General features: G+C 42.3%; 1 protein-coding gene and 1 long non-coding RNA gene across 2 annotated transcripts; both read right to left on the reverse strand.

The window, feature by feature from the left end:
- Positions 1-13050: 13050 nt before the first annotated feature.
- LOC119325675 lies at positions 13051-17249 on the reverse strand. The gene is made up of 4 exons (XR_005157628.1): positions 15323-17249; positions 15016-15085; positions 14873-14919; positions 13051-13407 (listed from the first exon to the last, which is right to left on the reverse strand). It is a non-coding gene; the product is annotated as an uncharacterized LOC119325675 (long non-coding RNA).
- Positions 17250-18003: 754 nt separating this feature from the next.
- On the reverse strand, positions 18004-19634 carry LOC119321005. Its single transcript, XM_037594871.1, has 3 exons — positions 18773-19634; positions 18358-18524; positions 18004-18136 (listed from the first exon to the last, which is right to left on the reverse strand). Exons 1-3 carry the CDS (start codon positions 18935-18937, stop codon positions 18004-18006), a joined length of 465 nt encoding a protein of 154 aa, XP_037450768.1. The 5' UTR covers positions 18938-19634.
- Between the last annotated feature and the right edge of the window lie 231 nt (positions 19635-19865).

Here is a 19865-nt window from a genome sequence, read left to right on the forward strand (position 1 = left end):
GAGGACGAATCTCGCCAACCGAATACGGGGCGACAGATGAAATTTCCACCGGAGGTCAAAACAGTGAACATGATTTATGTCACTCGTATCCCAAAGAAGGAGCGCAAATACGCACTCCGAGACGTATATGTTCTAGAGCCCGTCGCCCCCAAATTCAACCCATGGTCGGCCTGTCCGATCACCTTCGATCGTAGGGGATCATCCGACTAGTATCCGTCATGGGGGTTCGGCTGCCTTAGTGCTCGATCCAATAATTGACGGATACCACCTCACTCGAGTCGTCATGGACGGCGGCAGTAGTCTCAGTCTGATATATCAGGACACTGTCCGTAAGATGGAAATAGACCCGTCAAGAATCAAGCAAAGCAACACTACCTTTAAAGGAGTAATACCAGGCGTAGAGGCCCGCTGCACGGGCTCTCTAACATTGGACGTTGTCTTCGGCTCTCCCGATAACTTTCAAAGCGAAGAGCTAATCTTCGACATTGCTCCGTTCTGAAGTGCCTATCATGCACTACTCGGACGAACGGCCTTCGCCCGTTTCAATGCAGTCCCGCATTACGCTTATCTCAACTCAAGAATCCCGGACCACGGCGTTATCACAGTCAGCGGAAATACGGAGAGTTCTCTTCGTATAGAAGAATACGCAACGGCTCTAGTAGCCGAAGCACGAAGCAGCCTTTTCAAGCCAAGCAGCTCATCGGTCCTCAAGACCGTGGACACGGCCAAACGTGTTCGGAGCACACCTATGTGTAGCAGCTCAGATAAACCTGAGCTTGTTTAGCAGCCCTGCCCCCATAGATCGCCCCATAAGAAGACTGTACATGTTTTCCCGTATACATAAATATACACTCAACATTCCTTGGGTGGCGCTGGGGGCACCCTACACGTAAAAAGTCTATAGTTTGGCTTGACCTTATTCGGACTCAAGAAGCTACAGTTCACGGTTCATCAAAACCAACAAACTATACCCACAGCCATACCAGATTCTTTCACCTGGTTCTTCCTTTTTTACAGATAGCCATCATGATATACCCTTCAAGGACACTGCACAACAGAGACAAAGGCGTAGACGTGCAGCAGGGCCCCGTTTTAAGGTTTCTTTTTAGATTAAGACCCTGTGTAAAACTTTTTTCTTATTATTATCTCTTGTTGTTTCATACCCTCCTGGCATATAAAACGCTCAGGAAAGATATTGGCATTATTCACGAACTTACGATTCGCCGTACTAAAATGGATGTTATAGAAGCAGCCAGCAGTGTGCTTTGAGAAGTATGCTCTCACCACAGGCGCTCTCTCCTCAGGCCAGACTGCCGCGCGTGCCTTGAATTCACGGTTCATTGCCAGGGGCTGTATTCAGCCCGGTATATATTGAAAAGTCCGAATACCTTCGGGAGTGTTCGGCGTCGCGAGTTTTGGCCTTATATGCATCAGCTCCGAATCATGTCTTTGGTCAATAATTGGATTTGACCGGCTCCTGTGCTTGCCACCTTTGTTTCGCTCTATCGGCTAAGGTGGTAAAGGGAGAACTACTGCGATTGTGCCATGGTTCATCCGGATGAGCACCTCAGTAGAGAAAACCAAAAACTGACTGTCATGATAAGGCGAGAGCTGGTCAACCACTCGATAACTCAGCGGAATCTCCGCGATTCCTCCACATTAACGAAGGACCAGTTTCCCGGCCACGTATGTAAATGCACTGTATTCGAATAAACGCGGACATACCAAGGGCTATATAGTAGCCCCACCGTCAAACTCCTATGGCTAAGTGAAAGTGTTAAAGCTCTATAGTCCAATTGCCTAGTTCGCCGCACTAACACCTCCTTAATGGACCAAGACGTTGGGTCAAGTGTGATCACGTGCTTTTCCGAACACCCCCGCGTTATATGCGAGGGGGCCGAAGCCAACGACTGCAAACTTTCAGGTTATATACATATATACATAAATGGCCGCACAGGAGGCACTAAAATACTTTATGAGCAAAAGTATAAACACAACCTTCATTATCATAAGCATTGTTTTTACAATTCGGATACATGTTACTCGAACATAATATTCTTCGAGCACTGACCCTCTATCAAGCGGGTACCCTCTAAGACTTCTTCAAAATAGTGCTCTGGTGTGTCCTGACCCTCGGGTGGACCCCTTGTTGCAATATCAGTGCCCTTCATCTTCGCCCAGTACGTCTTCACATGGGCAAGGGCCATCCATGCACCTTCTATGCACGTTGACCGGTTGACAGCGTTGATATGCGACACCGCACGAACAAGTTGTTGCACTAAACCAAAATAACTATTCGTATTTGGTCCCTCAGGCCACAGCCGGTCCACGACAGCCTTCATGGCAAGTCTGGATATCCTGTGGAGCTCGGCCCATTCGGCCATTTGTTCATTCAACAACAGCGGATGCCTTGGCATGCTAAACTGCGACCAGAAAAGACTTTCCACTTCATGGCCTTCTTGGGCTTGGAAAAATTGTGTTGCATCAGAAGCACTCTTCGACAAGTCCAAATATGCGTCCGGAGAACTCCACATTTGATCAAGCGGGCCATACTTTGGATCACCGAACTTAGTTTGTAATAAAAAGGGCTTCCCAGCCGCGATCTCCCCGGCTTGCCGGATCTCCTCCCGAGCCGCTCTGGCCTCTGACTGGGTTTCCTTTGCCGCTTGTAAGGCCTTCTCAAGGTCAACAATTTTTGCTTGGCTCTCTTTCTCGAGAAGTTCATATAGGCTAGTGGCATCCCTTAGCTCAAGCACCATGTTGGGTATTCTCTCCTCACTCAGGCGATGAGCAGCCTGTTCGGCTTTTAATTCACCAACTCACTTCTCGGCATCCGCTTTGCTTATCCTGGCTTGCTCCTTGGCTCAGGCAAGCTCAACCCGAAGGGTCTCCACGGCGGCAGCACCATCTGCAGTCAAGCATATTACAAATTCCAGCATCATGCTCCTATTTATACTCACTGACCTCCCAAAAGACATACCTTGCGCCTCGTCAAGCCGCTTGTTCACGAGCGTGATGTCGTCATCTGCTACATGAAGTTGCCGCTTCAATTCGGCAAATTCAGCAGCCCGGGCAGTAGCCGGGGTTGCAGCCGCCTGTGTACAAATTAGCAAAATTATTACCCGAGCTTATTTACCTTTTGATCCTCTGATCGCCTTGTTCGGATGGCAACCAGAGTCTCAGGGGCTACTATACACAGTGTACCTTGCGTTTACGGTACAATTAAAAAATGTCACATTACGTACCTCAAAGCCTCTTAGCAGTCTCGTAAAGGCTTCATTCAATCTGCTTTTCACGGACGAAATTCGCTCAATCACCGTACCCATTAAGGTACGATGTTCCTCTGAGATAGGCACTTGCCGCAGAAGACCCGTCAATATGTCCGGCTGTATATTCGATAGTCCGGGGCTCTTGTTGTTGGTCTCTCTAGGACCCGAACACCCCGGACCTCGGGCAGCCAAAGAGTCACCTTCTGGCCTTGTCCTCCTTTGCGGATCGGGAGAGATCCTCCAGGACGACACCTCGGGATCGTCCGCCTTATGGGGCGGGGAAGTATGAGGCGGCGTTTCGCTCTCCATCATCTCCGAAAGAAGATCCCCCGAGGACGAAGATTGTTGAGGAAGGCTATAGGCCGAACTGCAAAACATATGTTTCAGATATTACCCTCACAAATAGGAAAAGAATGGGGTATCCTTATTAAACACCTTTGTTCACTTACGGTTCGGCTAAAGGCTGGCCCCCTTGTGGGCACTGTGCGGAAATATCGCCTCCTGAATCCGGGCCCTCTGATAGGGATTTCTTCCCTCGCTTGGAGGCCTCGGCCTACAGGTCTTCGGGGGCGGCTCTCTTCTTCCTGTGGGGGGAGGGAATGTTAGATTCTCCTCCCCATTCATCCTCCGACACGGGAGTTCCGATTTCCCCGGATGCGGTGCGTGATGTACCTCCGGTATGAAGGCCACTTTTGAACTCCCCACTCCTCTCCTTTTCTTCCCTCAACGGCACTTGATAAGGCGCCGGAGCCAGCATCCTGGTTAACACTGGATCCGCTGAGTTTTGGGGAAGAGGGGCCGAACACCTGATCCTCTCCGCCTTCTTTACCCAGCCCTGGCCGAGTACGGTTTTCTCAGAATATTGTTATGGGAAACTTAAACTAAAAATGTGTTCAGAAATTGAGTGCTTACCGGGGAATCCGGGTGGTTGCAGTCGAGGCATGCGTCCTCTGTGGTGTCCGGACACCTTTATCGTGACCCAAAGAATAATTCATACATCTGTTCGAGCGTTGTGACAAAGAAGCACTGAATGGTTCGCGGTCCTTTCGGATTGAACTCCCACATGCGGAGAGGTCGACGCTGGCATGGCAAGACCAAACAAACTAACTAACTTGGATTACCTTGATGAGATCGATGTCCTTCTTAATAAGGTCCCGAAGGCGGCTTTGCAGTATTTGCACTTCATCTAACGATCCGCAATCCAGCCCCTTGTTGATCCACGATGCAAGATGAGGTGGAGGGACGGATCGGAAGGCAGGTGAAGCCGCCCACTTTGTACCATGAGGTTCCATGATATAAAACCACTCCCGTTGCCATAGGTCAGAAGCTTCGGTGAAGGAACCCTTTGGCCAGGCGATGTCGGTGAATTTGCTTATTATAGCACCTCCGCACTCCGCGTGTCTCCCATCTATTATCTTCGGCTTTACATTGAAGGTCTTGAGCCATAAGCCGAAGTGTGGAGAGATACGGAGGAAGGCCTCACACGTGATAATGAATGATGAGATGTGAAGGAAGGAGTCCGGAGCTAGATCATGGAAATCTAGTCCATAGTAAAACATGAACCCTTGAACGAAGGGATGAAGGGAGAAACCTAGCCCCCGGAGGAAGTGAGGGATAAATACAACCCTCTGATGTCTACTACACAACCTTCTTCTTGTAGACGTTGTTGGGCCTGCAAGTGCACAAGTTTGTAGGACAGTAGTAAATTTCCCTCAAGTGGATAACCTAAGGTTTATCAATCCATGGGAGGCGTAGGATGAAGATGGTCTCTCTCAAACAACCCTGCAACCAAATAACAAAGAGTCTCTTGTGTCTCCAACACACCCAATACAATGGTAAATTGTATAGGTGCACTAGTTCGGCGAAGAGATGGTGATACAAGTGCAATATGGATGGTAGATAAAGTTATTTGTAATCTGAAATAATAAAAACAGCAAGGTAACAAGTGGTAAAAGTGAGCGTAAACGGTATTGCAATGCTAGGAAACAAGGCCTAAGGTTCATAATTTCACTAGTGCAAGTTCTCTCAACAATAATAACATAGATAGATCATATAATAATCCCTCAACATGCAACAAAGAGTCACTCCAAAGCCACTAATAGTGGAGAACAAACGAAGAGATTATGGTAGGGTACGAAACCACCTCAAAGTTATCCTTTCTGTTCTATCTATTCAAGAGTTCGTAGTAAAATAACATGAAGCTATTCTTTCCGCTCAATCTATCATAGAGTTCATACTAGAATAACACCTTAAGACACAAATCAACCAAAACCCTAATGTCACCTAGATACTCCATTGTCACCTCAAGTATCCGTGAGCATGATTATACAATATGCATCACACAATCTCAGATTCATCTATTCAACCAACACAAAGTACTTCAAAGAGTGCCCCAAAGTTTCTACTGGAGAGTCAAGACGAAAACGTGTGCCAACCCCTATGCATAGGTTCATGGTCGGAACCCGCAAGTTGGTCACCAAAACATACATCAAGTGGCACATGATATCCCATTGTCACCACAGATAAGCACGGCAAGACATACATCAAGTGTTCTCAAATCATTAAAGACTCAGTCCGATAAGATAACTTCAAAGGGGAAAACTCAATCCATTACAAGAGAGTAGAGGGGGAGAAACATCATAAGATCCAACTATAATAGCAAAGCTTGCGATACATCAAGATCGTGCCATAGAGAGAACACGAGAGAGAACATGAGAGAGAGAGAGAGAGATCAAACACATAGCTACTGGTACATACCCTCAGCCTCGAGGGTGAACTACTCCCTCCTCGTCATGGAGAGCGCCGGGATGATGAAGATGGCCACCGATGAGGGATCCCCCCTTCGGCAGGGTGCCGGAACGGGATCCCGAGAGGTTTTTGGTGGCTACAGAGGCTTGCGGCGGTGGAACTCCCGATCTATCTTCTCCGTGGATGTTTTTAGGGTTCGTGGGACTATATAGGTGAAAGAAGTCGGTCGGGGGGTGCTCGAGGGGCCCACGAGACAGGGGGCGCGCCAAGGAGGGGTGGGTGCGCCCTCCTATCTCCTGGCCTCCTCGAGACTCTTCTGACGTGAACTCCAAGTCTCCCGGATGATATTCTTCCAAAAAATACGCTGCCAAAGGTTTCATTCCGTTTGGACTCCCTTTGATATTCCTTTTCTTCGAAATACTGAAATAGGCAATAAAACAACAATATGGGCTGGGCCTCCGGTTAATAGGTTAGTCCCAAAAGTAATATAAAAGTGTATAATAAAGCCCGTAATCATTCAAAATAGATAATAAAATAGCATGAATGCTTCATAAATTATAGATATGTTGGAGACGTATCAGCATCCCCAAGCTTAATTCCTACTCGTCCTCGAGTAGGTAAATGATAAAAGAAAGGATTTATGAAGTGTGAATGCTAGAAGGTGCACAAGTTTGATTAATGATAATTTCAATCACCTTTTCTAGCATGATTATATGTCATGACAATAGTTCATCTCATAAAACTTTTCATGATCAAGTAACAAGCTATTCACATGTCAAAGCATAGACCATAAACTTTCTTGAAAACTAGCAAACTTCATTCTTAGCCATAAAACAATTGCAATTCATCTTATTTTCAGGAAGGGTCTATGTCAGAGCTTTAATTTAGCAAACTTCACATACTCAACTATCATAGTCTTCTACAATTGCTAACACTCACGCAATACTTGTGGTTATGGAGTTTTAATCAGACACTGAGAAAGAAAGGGGCTTATAGTGTTGCCTCCAAACGTATTCACCTTTGGGTGATGTCAACAATAATAGTTCATGCTAACTTACATCCAATTGGATATATATATCAGGATCACCCTAACACAAAGTGCTTGCCAAAGGATAAAATGAAAAAGGGAAAGGTGAAGATCACCTTGACTCTTGCATAAAGTAAAAGACATAAGGTAAAAGATAGGCCCTTCGCAGAGGGAAGAAGAGGTTGTCATGCGCTTTTAGGGTTGGATACACAAAATCTTAATGCGAAAGAATGTCACTTTAGATTTCCCCTTGTATATGGACCTTTATTATGCAGTCCGTCGCTTTTATTGCTTCCATAACAAGATCGTACAAAGCTTATTTTCTCCGCACTAATAAGTCATGCATATTTAGAGAGCAATTTTTATTGCTTGCACCGATGACAACTTACTTGAAGGATCTTACTCAATCCATAGGTAGATATGGTGGACTCTCATGGCAAAAACTGGGTTTAAGGATATTTGGAAGCACAAGTAGTATCTCTACTTGGTGCAAGGAATTTTGGCTAGCATGAGGGGGAAAGGCAAGCTCAACATGTTTGAATGATCCTTGACAATATACTTTAACTGAGATGTGAGAAAACATAACCCATTACGTTGTATTCCTTGTCCAACATCAACTCTTTAGCATGTCATACTTAATGAGTGCTCACAATTATAAAAGATGTCCATGATAATATATTTATATATGAAATCTCTCTTCCTTCAATATTCTTTCATGAATTGTTCAAATGACCAATACAATGCTTGCTAACCTCCAATAAATTTACAACCTCTACTTCTTATATGTGAAGTCATTACTCCCCATCGGGGTAAGCATATGAAACATATATAATTTCATATTTATAACATTCAACTCATTCAATCATTTACTAATAGTATATAAGTAAAGCACACGAGTAAATGACAAACTACTCCAAAAAGATATAAGTGAAGATCAATGAGTAGCTAAATAATTATGTAACTATATGAAGACTCTCTCTCATTAAAGAATTTCAGATCTTGGTATTGTATTCAAACAGCAAGCAAAACAAAATAAAATGACGCTCCAAGCAAAACACATATCATGTGGCGAATAAAAATATAGCTCCAAGTAAAGTTACCGATGAACGAAGACGAAAGAGGGGATGCCTTCTGGGGCATCCCCAAGCTTAGGCTCTTGGTTGTCCTTGAATATTACCTTGGGGTGCCTTGGGCCTCCCCAAGCTTAGGATCTTGCCACTCCTTATTCCATAGTCCATCGAATCTTTACCAAAAACTTGAAAACTTCAACCACACAAAACTCAAAACAAAACTCGTAAGCTCCGTTAGTAAAAGAAAACAAACCACCACTTTAAGGTACTGTAATGAACTCATTCTTTATTCATATTGGTGTTAAACCTACTGTATTCCGACTTCTCTATGGTTCATACCCTTACATACTAGCCATAGATTCATCAAAATAAGCAAACAACACAATGAAAACAGAATCTGTCAAAAACAGAACAGTCTGTAGTAATCTATATCAAACGTATACTTCTGGAACCCCAAAAATTATGAAATAAATTGGTGGACCTGAGGAATTTGTCTATTAATCATCTGCAAAAAGAATCAACTTAAAAGAACTCTCCAATAAAAATATGGCAGCTAATCTCGTGAGCACTAAGGTTTTTGTTTTTTTTACAACATGATCATAAAGACTTCACCCAAGTCTTCCCAAAGGTTCTACTTGGCACAAACACTAATTAAAACATGAAACCACATCTAACCAGAGGATAGATGAATTATTTATTACTAAACAGGAACAAAAAACAAGAAATAAAAAATAAAGTTGGGTTGCCTTCCAACAAGCACTTTTCTTTAATGCCTTTTTAGCTAGGCATGATGATTTCAATGATGCTCACATAAAAGATAAGAATTGAAACATAACGGGAGCATCATGAAGCATAAGACTACCACATTTAATCCTAACCCAATTCCTATGCATAGGGATTTTGTGAGCAAACAACTTATGGGAACAATAATCAACTAGCATAGGAAGGTAAAACAAGCATAGCTTCAAAAATTTCAACACATATAGAGGAAACTTGATATTATTGCAATTCCTACAAGCATATGTTCCTCCCTCATAATAATTTTCAGTAGCATCATGAATGAATTTAACAATATAACCAGCACCTAAAGCATTCTTTTCATGATCTATTAGCATAGAAAATTTACTACTCTCCACATAAGCAAAATTCTTCTCATTCGGAATGGTGGGAGTATCATAAGAGACTTGAACACTAAAAATTGTTTCCACATTAAAAGAGTAATGTTTAGAAAAAGGGTAATCATAATCATGACAAGTTTTATAAATATAATCATCACTACTTTTTATAGCATAGGTTTCATCACAATAATCATCATAAGTAGCAAATTTGTTCGCATCATAATCGATTGAAACCTCTCCCAAGATAGTGGAATCACTAAATAAAGTTGACACTCTTCCAAATCCACTTTCATATTCATCACAATAAGATTCAATATCCTCCAAAATAGTGGGATCAATACTACCTAAAGTTGACACTCTTCCAAACCCACTTTCATCAATATAATCATCATAGGTAAGAGGCATGCTATCATCATAATAACTTTGCATATCAAAACATGGGATGCTAAAAATATCATCTTCATTAAACATAGCATCCCCAAGCTTGGGACAAACATTAATTTCAGCAAATATATTCTCAAATATGTCATCCTCATCAAACATAGCTTCCCCAAGCTTGGGCCTTTTCGTATCATAAGCATAATCACCCTCATCATTAATAGCATGGATAGCACCAATAGTATACCAATTATCATCATCACAATGAGTAGTAGGAGCAACATCATTTGGGAGGGACACCTTTTTACCTTTGATGCTCCTTCTCTTCCTTTTCTTCTTCACATTATGTGTGGATTCAACCTTCTTCTTTGAGCTCCTTATTGATGAGATTGGTTGAATAGAAAGCTCCTCCTCATTAGCTGATTCATCATAAGAAATAATAGGATGAGATTGGGAAGTCTCTTCCCTTTCATTAGTATTCTCATCATCTTCCATTTGCCTTCTTTTCTTTAGGTAATCGGCAATATAAGGATTTTCAATGCAATTCACCGCACAATACATATAAATATCCTCTAGATCAATATCAAAGAGTTTTTAAGGACAAATTCTGGAAGATTCTTAGTTAAACGTTTCATTTCTTCATAACCCAAAAGCAAACTGAGTTCGTAATAATGTGCAAGGGAAATCAAATCATCACAATTTTTGGACACGATTCGGTCATGAAATAATTTGCATTGGAGATGTAAATGACCACGTTCATTGCATAGTTCACAAGTACGGCAAAGGAAATGTGAATTTTCAGCATTCTTATCTAGCTTTTCTTGCAACAATTTAGTTTCTAAATGCTTATGCCTCTTGCAATATCTATCTTCCCTATTTGGTGTGTACTTGCAAACCCAATCAACTCCACAAAAGTTGACATGCTTATAGGAGACATTTTCATTATGACTAGAGCAATCATCATTAGTACTATGGATATTCAAAGAGTTCATACTAACAACATTGCATTCATGCTCATTATTCAAAGATTTAGTGCAAAACATTTTATAGATTTCTTCTTCTAGCACTTGAGCACAATTTTCCTTACCATCATTCTTACGAAAAATATTAAAAAGATGAAGCATATGAGACAAACTCAATTCTATTTTTTTGTAGTTTTCTTTTATAAACTAAATTAGTGATAAAACAAGAAACAAAAAGATTTGATTGCAAGATCTAAAGATATACCTTCAAGCACTCAGCTCCCCGGCAACGGCGCCAGAAAAGAGCTTGATGTCTACTACACAACCTTCTTCTTGTAGACGTTGTTGGTCCTGCAAGTGCACAAGTTTGTAGGACAGTAGCAAATTTCCCTCAAGTGGATGACCTAAGGTTTATCAATCCGTGGGAGGCGTAGGATGAAGATGGTCTCTCTTAAACAACCCTGCAACCAAATAACAAAGAGTCTCTTGTGTTCCCAACACACCCAATACAATGGTAAATTGTATAGGTGCACTAGTTCGGCGAAGAGATGATGATACAAGTGCAATATGGATGGTAGATAAAGTTATTTGTAATCTGAAATAATAAAAACAGCAAGGTAACAAGTGGTAAAAGTGAGCGTAAACGGTATTGCAATGCTAGGAAACAAGGCCTAAGGTTCATACTTTCACTAGTGCAAGTTCTCTCAACAATAATAACATAGATAGATCATATAATAATCCCTCAACATGCAACAAAGAGTCACTCCAAAGCCACTAATAGTGGAGAACAAACGAAGAGATTATGGTAGGGTACGAAACCACCTCAAAGTTATCTTTTCTGTTCTATCTATTCAAGAGTTCGTAGTAAAATAACATGAAGCTATTCTTTCCGCTCAATATATCATAGAGTTCATACTAGAATAACACCTTAAGACACAAATCAACCAAAACCCTAATGTCACCTAGATACTCCATTATCACCTCAAGTATCCGTGGGCATGATTATACAATACTAGTTGACCCATTGCGCCAAATGGCGCACAGACCCGCTAAAGACATGTTGTCGATGAAAATAGTTTCATTTTGCAACGACATATTCAATATTTGTAGTAGAAAGCCCATGTGTCAAATCATACTATATTGAAAATATGTTTATCACGCTGAGAAACCTAAGTTTGAAAAAAATCATATTTCTATAACATGCATAGACCAGCTAAGGAAGCATTTTTTTTAGTTGAAAATATGGTTATCACACTGAGAAATCTGAGTTTGACAAAAATTCATGTGTTTGCGGTTGTATTTCTTTAGCAGTGTTTGCACTAAACTTTTATTTTCCATGTGCTAAAACCTCTCTATGTTGTGCATAAGGAGGCATAGGTATTTGAAAGGACCATATACTACCTAGCCCGATACAGGAACAATTCTTTGTGTGGGCCGTCCAAATACCTAGCCTGGTCCAGGAACAATTCTTTTCTTCCTCGGTTTCTCCTTTGGGCGGGAGAAGCGTACTCAACTGGTGACACAAATGGCCCATTACACCATATAGCACAATGTTCATTTCAAACACAAAGTGTTTTGAGAATTAGGTTAACAGTCCAGACTTGAAACAACAGATGAAACCACTTTACCAATTCAAACTCTTTAGCAACCATTTATGATTATGATGTCGAATGGCACAAGGTGTCGATTTAGACTATGAGTTATTTGAAACATGTTTCATTTGTTCTTTACAAAGTGTTACATACAATTTCACTGCACATAAGAATTTTCAAGCTCGGCTAAAACATATTTTCAGGCATACAAACCACAACTAAACAACACAAATGTAAATATATACAACTGAGTCATACTTCCTAAAAAAGGCAAGCAACGGACTGGTAATAGGTAGGCCTGTTTTAGAGAGATTGTGGTAAACTATAGTTCATTATTACATGCAAAATGTTTTTGCTTCGGAGCAAAACACTGATCTATCTCTGTCTTCATATCTTTTTCTTCTCAGAGCTGGAGTGTGATGCCTTGCTCCTATTCATGGCTCTTGACCTACAATTTTTGAACAAACTAAATTAGTTATTCATTCAATGGGAAATCTGAAGTGGGGATTACTTCGCCAATATCATTAGCAAGTTTATGAGGGAAAAGAAAGCGATATAACTTCCAAAAGCAAAGGTAAGAATGAAGTACATAGTATTGTAGCTGGGAAAGTAGGAACATGAGATGCGGCGTGTTTCAGAAAAATGGTGGTTCCCTGATCCTAGTAACAATTCTTTTCTTCCTCGGTTTCTCCTTTGGGCGGGAGAAGCGTACTCAACTGGTGACACAAATGGCCCATTACACCATATAGCACAATGTTCATTTCAAACACAAAGTGTTTTGAGAATTAGGTTAACAGTCCAGACTTGAAACAACAGATGAAACCACTTTACCAATTCAAACTCTTTAGCAACCATTTATGATTATGATGTCGAATGGCACAAGGTGTCGATTTAGACTATGAGTTATTTGAAACATGTTTCATTTGTTCTTTACAAAGTGTTACATACAATTTCACTGCACATAAGAATTTTCAAGCTCGGCTAAAACATATTTTCAGGCATACAAACCACAACTAAACAACACAAATGTAAATATATACAACTGAGTCATACTTCCTAAAAAAGGCAAGCAACGGACTGGTAATAGGTAGGCCTGTTTTAGAGAGATTGTGGTAAACTATAGTTCATTATTACATGCAAAATGTTTTTGCTTCGGAGCAAAACACTGATCTATCTCTGTCTTCATATCTTTTTCTTCTCAGAGCTGGAGTGTGATGCCTTGCTCCTATTCATGGCTCTTGACCTACAATTTTTGAACAAACTAAATTAGTTATTCATTCAATGGGAAATCTGAAGTGGGGATTACTTCGCCAATATCATTAGCAAGTTTATGAGGGAAAAGAAAGCGATATAACTTCCAAAAGCAAAGGTAAGAATGAAGTACATAGTATTGTAGCTGGGAAAGTAGGAACATGAGATGCGGCGTGTTTCAGAAAAATGGTGGTTCCCTGATCCTAGTAACATGAGCTGAGATTATTTTGTCAGGGACTAATGGTCATGGCCGTATATAATTTTCACAAGCAACAAACCCTATGTGACAACCTACCTTCGATCACAAAGCTATATAATCTATATAATAGACAAAATTGGAGCCTTCGATAACCTAAATACCATTTTTTCCTACTATAGTGTAATAGGCTCTGAAACTGCACATACTTGGATTTTCATGGGACCATTCAGGACTTTGAAAAAAGATACAAAAACTGCATTCAGCTCCTCCATCTAAGGCTACCTCAATAATAAACCAATACTTCATGATAGAATAATCTAAAAATCTCAAGTCACGTTTTAGTATTAGATACATTCGTATCTAGACAAATCTAAGACAAGAATTTTGGGAGGGAGGGAGTATATGGTAACGATGCAAAATAATCTTGCAGCACCTAAAACAGTAAAAGCTGTGAAATTGGCAGTCAACTTACTATCAACGGAAACACCACACTATGATAACAATGCAAAATAATCTTGCAGGACCTCCTAAAACTGTAAAAGCTGTGAAATTGGCAGTCAACTTACTATCAACCGAAAGCACCACACTGCACTATATTTTTCCAGGAACAAGATATGCTTTCTCGTTCCCCACTGCAAGGATGCACGTCGTCTCCCCATTCTCCACCGCGAGGACGCTGGCGCGTCCCTGTTCTCCACCACCAGGACGCCCAACTCCTCCCCTATCTCCACCACAAGGACGTTGGGCGCCTCTTCGTTTGCCACCCTGAGCACCGCATTGAGGTCGTCTAGAAATGTATTGTCGAAGCAACTCCTTTTCATTGTCCCCCTCTCTTAATTTTTCGCAGCACACGCCCCTTGTTATTCTACACCTAGGACGGATGTTCTTGTAGATTTTGCTGACCACCATATTCTGCAGTAATTAGTATGGCTGCAGTCTAATGTATTGATTTTCAGCAGGCCAATGTGTTGATTGACTAATTTTGTGCATCAAAAACAGTAGGGCAGTGTTGTTGAATCAATTTTGTTTAGTAAAAAACAGAGTCCGTAACAATACTATAAAAGCGCTAGTCTCCAAAGTCCACGATGCCGCAAAAACATTTAGCACCCATTTAAATATGGATTTGGGTTCATATATACACAAAGTGCAGTAATTATTGTGAAGCAAGAAAAAGAATGCTCCTACTATCAGAAATATGTGCCGACAACAACACCATCCTATTAGAGCTCTAAACCAGGAACAGAGAAGGCACCTATACCTGCTCATGGAGATGTGTCTGAACCTCCATTTGCATATGTAGAGCTTCTGCCAAGTTGAGAAGGAGAAGGGGACAGATGTAAATTAGTAAGGTCATGGTATTTACCATGCATACATTCTAGTGTAATAATTCAGAGATATTACTTGTTTTTGAACGGAGCACTTCCACTGCTACCTAGTCGTACCTTCTTAATGTCCGAGGAGGCCTTCTTGTCTGCATACAGTATGCACCAAAATTCAGTATAAAAAAGGACTGCTCATGAGTAGAAAGATCATTGTCGCAATTTGGAATGAGATGGCTCGGTCGCAAGGCATGGGAGGCTGCGAACAGCGGGGGCAGAGCTGCAGCTGGCGCTCCTGTAGGGATAGGGTGGAGCTGCAGGGGAGTGGGAGGAGGCCGGCGACAGGGGGAAGGAGCAGGCTGATGAGAGGGGCAAGCGGTAGGGGGGACCTGCTCGGTTCTGCTACACGCGCCCGCGTAAGCGATGGCTCAGTCAGGCCATCTCCCTGGCTCAGTCAGGCCATCTCCCTCTGGAAACCAGCCATCGCTCAGAGTCCAACGAAAAGGCAGATTCAGACAAGGTTCGTGCACATCTGTCTTCCCTATTCTTTCCTTTCAGCGTACCCATGTGCAATTCGTGATTCCACGTGCTATCACCTAAGTACATCGCCTTGCAAAAGAAAATTAACACAGATCATGCACAATGGCGCTCATAGGTACTTATGCTTCCAGCAAAGATAGCTTAGTTCACGAGGAAGTACACATCCTAGATACACCTACGCCTTCTAATTATGTAATTTATGCTAAAAATCAGATCATTATATTATCTTACAACAGCAGTAAATATATGAGAAAAATATCTTGCTACTGTTGTTTGTTCTAACAAAAAGAAAACCTACAGAATAAAAACTTCTATACATAACATCACCTGCTATAGGCAAATAGGATTATGAATACACGCATTTGCACACCCAGTTTCTTCTACAATTATTTATGGTTGCAGCCCCTTCTTATTAGTTGATTATGCCATATCATCTTATGCTAAGTAGCTGGAATTGGGTTCTCATGCTGATAGTACGATGCCACAATGTATGTAATCATCTGCCTCCTAACCGTTTCAAAAGCTGGTAGAATTCTCATTTGAGCTCTCAACGCTTTTACATAATTTCTGATTCAACAGCTAGAGAGGAAATTATGTATTCATTGTTTTCTTGCTGATCTTAGTTAGGTTCACAGCAGACTCGAACATGAACATTTGTTCCGGTGTTTAATGCAGAAGGATAAGCTGGGTTTCCAAGAGTACTTCTTAAGGTTTTGATTGTGTTTGCATTTTTTATTTAGATATTTGTCCATTCAAACACTTTTTTGATTTAGAGGATAGCAATTCCAGAAAAACACAATAGCTGGCTACTAAACGTTGCAGTGTATAACTTGTTGAAATCAAATGCTTTGTAGGTTATGTGGTTTATTCTGCAGAAAAAACAGCAAAAATTCATGTTCACATCTATTATTCACAAGATATAATAGCACATATCTTCCACTACTATTATTCACAAGATCAAAACTTCTTCATATCACATCACGTACAATAAGCAATAGGATTCTTCTATAGTTATTTACTATTGTACCTCCTTGTTATTAGATAGCTTTGCTATGTCACCTTATGCCAACTAACTAAAGGTAGGTGTTCAGCCCAATATATGTAGTCACCTACCTTCTAACACAACTAAATCAATGAGCGCTCGATGGTTGCAGGTTCTAAACCTTCTTGCTATGGATGAAGACTTTTTTGTGCCTTTCCTCCCAAAGGTAAGATAAACTCATATACACCATTTCAGCGATTGAATTATGTGCCTATTTTCAGTATGAGAACTCTAGAGTAATTAATACTCCCTCCGTCCCATAATCTAAGAATGTTTTTCAAGCTAAAACAACTTGAAAATGTTCTTCTATTATGGGCCGGAGGGAATATTTGATACTTAACATTTCCAGTCAAGTTTATAGAAATTAGGAAAAGGCAATTTAGTTTCAGTAGTATCAATGTACAGAAATCTTATTGTAGCGATGATATCCAGCTTTTGGAATCCCCAGCCTTGTTAGCATTATACTATTCTATGAGGAACCTGACAACACTATTTTCAAGAATCACTGCCAAGAATGATTATCACCCGACAACACTATTTTCAACAAGTGTCATGGTGGCAATTCACAGAACAGTCCAACATAAATAAAGAAGCCGCAACCATAGTGTGAGAATTGGAAGGGAATACTGAAGCGAACATGGGCGCAAAGAAATACACGACTGAACCACTCCAAAACATTAAGAAACCTATAGTCGTTAATGCGCAAACTAAGTCTCATTGAGGTGGAGATGACGCGTAACCTGCAGATGAAAAGAAGAGCTTGCCTGCAGATTGGGACCCTCTATGTAGCCATGGAAGTCTAGCCATACAAAGTGGTGCTTCGATGCGAAAACTCAAGGCAACCGTGGCAAGGCCCCATCGAACAACGCCTCATTTCCTCTTACTCCACCTATTTCCCATAACTTAGATTCATAATCAAATATTCAGGTGCAATAACAATTTTTGTCCGGTTATAAGTTAAAACCAAGGAAATTAAATACTAATTAGAATCTGAAACACATCAAACCAAGGAAATCGATTTGCAAGATGCCCTTGCAGCGCAAGACAACTCCTCGCTTAGCCAATCCATAGACGACAGCTCATTGGTCGCTACTTGTTGGCGCATTCAGACTTCTCCTTTCCCTCTATGACAGAAAATCAACATGTGAACATAAGAATCAAAATAAGAGAAGGAACAAGCAATACTCGAGATGTACAACAAGCGTGCGCTTATAAGCTATTATATGTCAGTATGAATGTGCGAAAAACATGGGGCTCTAAACTATAAACCAATTATTAACTAATAATGTTACTTTGGCGACTTCATTGCTTCACATGTCCTTATTTCAGCACAACATGTCATGCATATTTAGAAACCACGACATATATATCAACCGCACTAATATGGCAAACAATTAGCTAACCCTGGCATATTTACCTTTCGCCTGTGGTTGTGATCTTTTCGCATTAATCTCCAATACTGAATCATCCACGATCTCAATGGATCCTTTAAAGGGGCCACCAACAAATGGGAGGAGGGGGTGTTAACTTGAGCAGTGAAGGAAAGAATATAATGGCAGAATTAAATTTGTCAAATTCCGATGCAGTAGAACATCCCACTGGATGATTTTTGTCATTGCACCTAATACCAGAAAAAAGTAGGAACCCAATTGCGCAAAATTAGGTGTTAAGTAATTTTTCTATGCTCGAAATACAGTGCAACATGGTCTGATGCAATTTTGATACAAAGTAGTACAAAACTAACTATTGCAAAACTATGAGTTCAACACCTAAACTTTGAGTTTCAGTTGCACAAGTTCTTATAGCAAAAAATATGCAAGTCATATAGCATTATTTCCTTACCATGTACTTAGCATCAATAAAAGGACTATTGACAGCCACAACTTCAATAACACCTCTACTGGAGCATTGATGTCTCTTCTCAAATCCTCAATGACTGAATGATCATTAATTTCTTCAATCCTCATAACTGAATATTTCTTGTGTCTGTATGTCACTTGACTCACTCCCTGGCCAGCAAGCAACAAAGTCAGTATACAACAACGCATAGCTTCGTAGCTTCATTACAGCAAAGCATCAACATCAGGCCATCAGCAGCCCAACACCCAGAGAAAGCACCGAGCAACAAGCCAGCAAGTACGCACACAACAAGCAAGCACACACGCAGCACAACAACAGCAAGCACGCAGACATCACACGTGTAATAAGCAGGGCAAGAAGACCAGGAAGAGCAGTGATTCAGAGGAAGTTACCTCACCGGGGACGGGATTCCTGGCGGCAGTGGTGGAGTTGACTCGGGGCGGGGATGGAGGTCACTCGAAGCGGCGCCCAAGGCGACTCCAGGCGGCAGCAGTGGCGTGGCCATGCAGGCACCCTCGATCCAATCCGCCGCCCTGCTCTTTTCAATGGGGCGACGCATCATCACCTCCTACTGGCTGCAGCTCTTGTAATGTTGTCGCACCTGCGGCTGCTCTTCGATGGTGAGCGTCCTCCCATGATGGCCGAGCAAGGTGGGTGCAGAGGCAGCGGCTACACTCACGGTGCAGTAGAGGCAAGCCGATCTGCCTCCTTGGCTGGCATCCGCGCCTCTCCTCCTTCTCCGGCCGGTGACGCCCAGCTGATCTCCTCCTTCCGCGGCTTCCTCGCGACCTGGGGTGGATAAGGACCTTGGGGAGGCGGTGGATCTCGTCGAATGCGGTGGCGGAGCTCCTGGGGCTGCGGGAAGGAGGGAGCTGCGGGTTGGGGGCTAGCCGGCTAGGGTTCGTTCGGCCGTGCGCTCCCTCCATCGCCCCCTGACCTTCTTGATTTCCTCTGCTCCGCCTTTGCCTTCCTCTCCTCTCCCAAGGACTCGCCACGGCTCTCTGGCCCTGCCCTTTGAACTGGTGCGCGAACGGATGAGGCGAAGTCCGGGTGGGGTGGAAGAGACTCGGGGTGGAGCATGTGAGGACGGAGGAGGAAGAGCTCGGGGCAGACATAGACAGAGGAGGAAGAGCTCGTACCAGGGATGGAGGACGGATGCGGGTGGGGCGGCGGCTAGGGTTCGTGCGGCTGAGACGAGTGAGGGAGGAAGGAGGCGGGGGCATGCGGCTGTGGGTTTGGGCGACCAATGGGCTTTTCGGGATGAATGACCAATCGTACCGTTTCATCCCGCACCCGGCCAACACATCGCGACCCCATCGACGAAGCGGCCCACTCGTCATACACACGTGAAAGAAACAGCAAGGTGACACACACAGTGAATATCTAACGGATGAGGAGAGCCGAGGTGGGATTTTTACCCCGATCTGACGGCCACGAATGACCCAATCGGGGGAGCCTTCTGGAGGTGAGTTGGCTAGCCTCTTTTTTGT

Source organism: Triticum dicoccoides, chromosome 6B, assembly GCF_002162155.2.
Source record: "Triticum dicoccoides isolate Atlit2015 ecotype Zavitan chromosome 6B, WEW_v2.0, whole genome shotgun sequence".
Taxonomy (NCBI): Eukaryota; Viridiplantae; Streptophyta; class Magnoliopsida; order Poales; family Poaceae; genus Triticum; species Triticum dicoccoides.